The sequence below is a fragment of the Electrona antarctica genome (genome assembly GCF_951216825.1).
Source record: "Electrona antarctica genome assembly, chromosome: 13".
Taxonomy (NCBI): Eukaryota; Metazoa; Chordata; class Actinopteri; order Myctophiformes; family Myctophidae; genus Electrona; species Electrona antarctica.
The window spans coordinates 23,276,209-23,283,460 of record NC_136794.1 but is presented as its reverse complement, the minus strand read 5'-3'; the positions used below and the strand labels follow the sequence as shown (position 1 = coordinate 23,283,460).

Genomic DNA, 7,252 nt, shown 5'->3' with positions numbered 1-7,252 from the left:
TTAAGGGTAACTGTTGTATAATTGCAATATTACACTCGAGGGTGTGGGTTAACGTGATTATTGCCACTTCAGTGATTGCGGAACTCGACTTCGTCTCGTTCCTCACCGCATCCCTGTCGTGGCAATAATCACGTTAACCCACACCCTCTCGTGTAATATTGCTTAATTATCACATTTTCAGTTCAGTCAGATAACTCACGCAATAATACATATACAATAATAACCCCCCCATGGTGAACAGGAATAGCAGAGCCCACCAGTGGTGCTGGGGTGGTGGTGGGAGAAAACAGTGCATAACAACACCAGGAATGCATATGCAAAGGAAGGAACGTAGGAAGAATGCAGTCTTAGGTGAGCTTAAATACCCCGCCCAATTGGTCAGCTTGAAAAAAAAAAACCCTTTTTTTTTTAGAAATTTGAAATGTTGTTCATAATGAAGTGATGAACAACAGGAAATGACAGCTAAAATAAAGCAAATCCCACTCAGATTCCACAGCAACCAGAAGTACTGAATTACTGGATGGTGATTTGTCCAAAGTCTCCAAACAGCTTTGTGGGAATACAAAATGCTGCATTTTTTCAGTTCCAAGTATTTTGTAGTTGCAGATATCGTGATATATCGTTGATGAAATTTCATACAATATATATCGATATATCGCAAATATCGCAATATATCGAATATCGTGATATTATCGTTATCGAGGGCCTAATATCGCGATATATATCGTATCGTGAGGAACCCATATCGTCCCACCCGTAGTACGAGTGTGAAGCGAACTCATACTCCTACTCAGTGAACATACACTGGGTTTTGGGGGGGTGGACAGTAAAACACCATATGCTGGTTAGAGGTTTAATGCCTAGCCATTACCCTCAGAGTAGTGGGACAAGGTGAGCAGGCTGACACAGGAGGCTCCAGCCCCTGAGCCAAATACAGTGACCCTGTCTGGGTCTCCTCCGAAGGCGGCAATGTTCTCCTTCACCCAGCGCAGGGCCTGGATCTGGTCCAACAGCCCATAATTACCCTTCGCTGCCTGGTCGCCGGTACTCAGGAACCCTGCAGGTAGACAAGACAAGATGTGTTAACTATCATCATAATGAATATTATGCAGAGCAACAGTGGTGGAAACTTTATGAAAATAGTCTTATAAATGGTCTTGTAGGCTTGAGCAGCACCCCTGAGGTCCGTGAAACCTATTTCCAAATGGATGTACGGCATTTGACTACGTCTTGCTGGCTATGAGTTACCCTTTTCATCTGTTTTGACTGCAGCAAAAAACATTGAGGGGATGGAATTTGTATAACATCAAATATTTAATGCATTCCCACCCGTTAACATTGGCAATGAAGGGGGGGAGTTCATTGCTCTCGCTCTCTTTCTCTCTCTCTCTCTCTCTCTCTCTCCCCCAACAAATATATTGTTAGATCACCATGAATCAACCACTGTGCATGCACACGTGAGCATACCTGAGCACTCAGCACTCGTGTATGAATTTGAGCTAGTGCTTCCTCACTCACAAACACGTATGTACAAACGTAAAGAACTATGGGCCGCATTACTGCCGTATTCCCTGTACAGCTCAAGTCTCTCTGGGAGCTTGAGAATATAATTACCCATAAAATAAAATAAAACTTAATAAAGGATTCTAATATCAGTATCTCATTAGCAGTAGCTCATTTCTCTCTAGCTCCTCTGAAGACTGCTACTCAACACATACCGGTATAATGAACAAGGAATACATGATATACATCACTGTTAAAACAATGTATTCTATCAATTGCATGCAATCTTCTAAGACGCCAAAACATCATCTGCAAATTAGATTGTAATGAGAGTTTCAGGTTTGCAGTAAGGGCCAGTGTTGTTTTAAACATGTCCCTGGACCAAACTAAGCCCATGCATGCCCATTTCCCCGGCATAGCCAGGTGTTTCTTTTCTTTTAAGTTTTATATAGTTTGGGTTCATATACGCTCACCTTGCTGTCATGCCTCAAGGATTAGGACGATGATGACGATGCAGAGAGGGATGAGGAACAGGACAATGAGGCTGTCACTGCTTTTGTTCTTGATGATGACAATGATGCTACTGGTGGTGATAATGGTGGTGACTGGTGATGATGATCATGATGATGATATGGTGATGATAATTCTACTGAAATTGCATATAAGTAAAAGCTTTTAAAAAATAGAAGAATAAGCTCTATGCACAAAAGTGATATTGGAAAGAAATTGGGCCTTCCTTACTTCCTTCACAGGTATTACCAATGATACTAATGAAGGATCTGTTCCATTTAGTGTAGTCAGTGGTTCTCAAACATTTTAATTTCCCACGACCCCATAACTGTACACATTTGTACACTCTCAGAGTTACACAACTGTAATGGCCATTTGGTACCCCCTCAAGGAACAATGAGGGTCCCTGCACCCCAAATTGAGACCCACTGGTGTAGCAGAGACTTCCTAGTGAGGTAACATGGACAATATCAGCACCCTGACTCTGTTTGAATGGAACAGAGCCTTCGTTAGTATCATAGAACGTCGCAGTCCCACCCCCGACGAGCAGCCCGGACGAGAATTTCCCATTCATTTTTCCCATAGACGTTTCAAAAAGTATTTATTTAAAGACCTGTAAGCCTCGGACAAAGCCAACACGGCCGTCAATGACAATAAACACGATTTTTTTGGACCAAACAAATAATTAGAAAGAAGAAAAAAAGGGCAGGGTACAACACTTTTTTTCTTCTTTTTAATTATTTGTTTGGCCCCCCAAAAAAATGTTTATTGTCATGATTTGTCAGCAGCCGAGTTGGCTTTGTCCGAGGCTTAAAGGTCTTTAAATAAATACTTTATAAAAACGTCTATGGGAAAAATCTATGGTAAATTCTCTTCCGGGCCGCTTGTCGTTCTGAAAGGGGGCGGGACCACGACGCTCTATAGGTAACAACTATGAAGGAAGTGAGGCTAAATGTCTTTCCATTATGGCTGCTGTGCATTGAGCCTATTGATCTGGGACACTGGTCAGCTCAGGTGATTGTATAATGACTATGACTAAGTATTTAGGTCATTACTCACAGTAGAATATTCTAGGTTTTACACACATCCTCCCATTTGACTTCATGAACAATAAACTTCTAGTATGGATAACTTGATATACCTGGGCCGATTTTAAACATGGTCCTAAAAGATCATTTCACAATTCAAGTGCATGCATGAACTACCGGGCCATGATCCAGTACAGATAAAATAAAACAATATAACTTCCGTCCTCTTGCACCAGGGTTTTCTGCAAGTAATTTCATCGTAAAGTCGTAAAGTTAAAGCTAATGAGAGCCAGGAAGAAGACAGAACACTGATAGCACTTAAGACGTTCAAGCCTTGAGCTTTTTATACCTTTTATACCTTCAAGAATTGGGAAATATACAGGAAAATCAGATTTTCACTGTTCAGACAGCCATGAAAAAGATCTGAGTCACAGATGTGAAGAGGATCACGTTGAATGTAAAACCAGCTTATGGTGACTCATTCCCTCAAGGGACATTCAAATGTATCCTCTCATTGAACAAAGCCTATCAAATTGCACTCACACACTTTTGTCATTCAGGAATATAGGAGGAATGTATTGTTATTGTGGAGGAGAAATGTCTGATAACATTGATTGACCATGCATTTGGCTTCTTGGATGGGGTTTATAGTCCCTATGGCATGAAATGTATTAATAAAAGCGGATGGAATATCCGGTTAGTTTATTCCACTGCTCTGCAAAACGTTTTCTATTAAACAAAGCAGACACAATACTCTCTGGAGACAATTTTAGCTTACATTGTCACCATTGTACTCAATAAAATACATTTTGAAGTACCAAAATAGTGGTCGGATGTGTGTTTTCATGTGGCGTTTTGCTTAATCTTAAAAAAGAGATTCTAGAGGCACATAATACTTTCTTTATTAAATTGATCCTGCAACTATAGTCCTAGAGGACCAACAAAAATTAAAACACCAAAATTGGATTGCTAACGTCTCTAACATCATGTGACAGCAGCACTGTAATTCTATTGCACTTTTATTGCAACTTTGGCCTACAGCAAGACTGACTTTGCAATATACACTATAAACTCATATCCAACAAAAAGAACTGGAGTCATTTGTAAATGTTTGTGTGCCTCTTGTTTGTCTGTGTCTTGTGTGTATCTATCAAGTCTTCTATGCAGCTGACTTGCTTGTAAATCAAATTCCAAGAATCAATAAAGGTATCAGTCAACCACAAAGTGTTAATAAACTGTCAGCAAAACGTTAAGAAGATAAATATAGGTAACTTAGTCAGCAAAAACACAAAATCTGTATTATCATTCATTAACAATCTTGTTTGATCTCATTGATGATTGAGTGAAAATGTGCTGCACTGTAAAACATTTCCTCTAAAATATATTTAAATTTAAAACTGGTATTATAAAACATTCCATTGCTTGATTCTGATTGGCGGAGTCCCATTGTAAAATACACACAACATTTGGATTACAACATTGACCGTATAATCGTTCCATGGATGAATTACTGGTCGCAATTGTTTTTCCTATAGCAAGGTAAAAAACTACTTTTTTGTGTTTTGTTTTTTACAACTTTTTAATTCATTTTAAAACAAGGCACAAGGCAAATTAAGGCTTCCGTGCATTTTAATAGCAACTTCCTTGTTGGGCAAGCAGTTGTGCGGACTACTTTCTTGTAGTCTGTTGAAGTGAAATTAAGTTATTAACACTTACATCGCTAGCATTTATTGACAAATTATGATATAATTCACGCCAGCATTTTTCCCTGTTCAGCTCTTATTTTGAAGAGCCAGAAATCTAGACCGGATGTTGTGAACTTATGTTGGGTTGTGTGACGATGCTGTATCGTTCCATGTTTGCCGCTCGGTGCTGCTTTAACATGATGCAGAAGGATCGCATCGTCTGCTCTAAACCTTGTTTTGACCAAAAATGCCATCTGGGACAAGGAATAGCAGATACAGGCGATTGAAAGAAACAGATAGAATAGAAAATGCCGCGATCCTGTGTTATTGAGAGCACCAGCTAGCAACCCGATGCTAACGTAAGTAGCATTATGACTTGATCGACCGAAGGCACTATAAAAACGCAATTGCCATTAATCTACGGCAATGGCGTTGAGGGTTTTATTAAATAATGAGCTTTAATTGACGTAGATCTAGGCCAATGGTGGTATAAGTGATACGAATGTTTAATTGATACGAATGTTATGTGCCTGTCATATTTGGTAACGACTTATGCTCCACATCATGATACGCCCCTTAGCTGTTATCAAATCAAAATAAAACCACAGCCTTTAATGTTTATACTTATAGGATTGCACACACCATTTTTTTCTCCACTGCTTACTGACCTACCGTAATAGACTGAAATGACATATCTTCAGGCCCTTACGGCCCCATACTTCCTCTTTTTCCAAAACTGTCCGTCCCAACATCTATCAGAATTCCACTGTTTTACTCTCACTGCAATACGTTCAGTTCACCAGATGTATGTCCTAAAAGAATATGAGGGCGAGCTGCCATCAAGAAATGCATGGGCTTTACAATCCTGTTGGTTGAGCATCCATGAACCCAGCAACCATAAAGAGATTCATCACAATCAGGTGATATATCAATGATCGTGTCGGTAAACAATAAAGCCTGAAGCAGTTCAGCACAATTTTGCTGTACAGTAGGTCAGTGGTTATCGCATGGAGCTAACCCTACCAAGTATAGACGTTCCTTTCCCTACACAGCAGAATAGGTAGAACAGCACAAAAATGAACACAGCCAGGGTTAGAGGCACCGTGTGTGTGTGCGTGCGTGCGTGCGTGCGTGCGTGCGTGCGTGCGTGCGTGCGTGCGTGTGCCAAATGGGGTATGGAATATAATATAGTGTAAATATTATACATTACCCAGTACTCCTAGGCGGTAGTTGAGGGTTATGACAATAACGTTGCCATAGCTCGCTAGCACACTGCCGTCCATCATGTTCCCTGTGCCTTCCGTGTATGAACCGCCGTGAACATACACCATTACTGGACGCTGGCCTCCTTCCTCATGGATGTCTTGGGAGCGAAAAGAGAGGAATGGAAGTGATTGATGAGAGGACGGGTGTGGTAGAGAACAGAAGGTATAGGGGAGAGAAAGGATTGGATTGAAAGACAGAGACAGATGAACTTCAGGTTTCCATTTTAAACGGTAGAATATGTCGCGGGCTGAAACTGAACTCTTCATACAGTAATAGTGAGAGTGTTGTGCCATATACAGTATATACTCTATATAATAGGCTATATATGGCAGCAGTATTATTTGTATGTGTACGTATGTCCACATACTATGCATGTGTGCGAAGTGTGAACGAATACAGTAATCTCACATCTCTCACAATTCCTTTCATAGAAAGAAGCAGAATCCTGTTGACAGGTGGCACCGTGTCAGTGCTGGTGTGCGAGCGCGAGATGTTTGTGTGTGTGTGTGTGTGTGTGTGTGTGTGTGTGTGTGTGTGTGTGTGTGTGTGTGTGTGTGAATAGACTTGTTCAGACACATCCGCTCACCTTCCTCTGTGGGAACGTATATATTGAGGTAGAGACAGTCCTCGCTCTGGTGAGTGAGATACGTCGCCGCTATGTCCAGGTTCGCCGTGAGCCAGGACGGCATCATGTCTCCCAGCATGCTCCGCTCGTCCAGTGACTGCGGGCACACAGGCGCAAACTGTGTCACGTTGCGTATGCCCGGCCAGGGCAAGGGAGGCTCGGGTGCCTGGAAGCGCCGGTCCCCCGTCGGGGGTCTGGCGTAGGGGACGCCAAGGTACTGGATGACGGGCCCCAGGAGGTCGGAGGGCAGCGGGGTCAGGACGCCGCGGATGCGGCCCTGCACCGTGGAGATGACGGGCACGGTCTGCTGTGCCCAGGAGGACGCCGGACAGAGACAGAGCGAGACGCCGAGGGAGAGGAGGAAGGAGGAACAGAGCGAAAGGAGAGGCGAGGGAAACGAGGGAGGAAGGAGCGGGCCTGGGGCCATTCTTCTCATTCTGCAGGGCTCAGACATGACAGCCTGTCGGGAGGTGGGAGATGGGGGCGTCGGATGGAGCAATAGGGGGTCAAACGCTAGGGATGTGTTGTGCCTTCAGAGGTATCCGACACACACACAGCTGTGGCTGTTTGGCTGGGACCATAGCACACACAAAAGCTCTGATTCTGATCCTTCGTCCACTGGTGCCAATCCTTCT

General features: G+C 42.6%; 1 protein-coding gene across 1 annotated transcript in view; it reads right to left on the bottom strand.

Annotated features, from left to right (window-relative positions):
• Nucleotides 1–6,711, bottom strand: part of LOC306934764 (neuroligin-4, X-linked-like) — a 24,951-nt gene extending 18,240 nt beyond the window's left edge. Inside the window, exons 1-3 of the mRNA XM_079517523.1 lie at nt 6,579–6,711; nt 5,937–6,089; nt 872–1,057 (exon numbers count right to left, since the gene is read on the bottom strand). Of these exons, the coding sequence (XP_079373649.1) occupies nt 872–1,057; nt 5,937–6,089; nt 6,579–6,696 (457 nt within the window). The 5' untranslated portion in view covers nt 6,697–6,711. The remainder of the gene's footprint in view (nt 1–871; nt 1,058–5,936; nt 6,090–6,578) is intronic.
• Between the last annotated feature and the right edge of the window lie 541 nt (nt 6,712–7,252).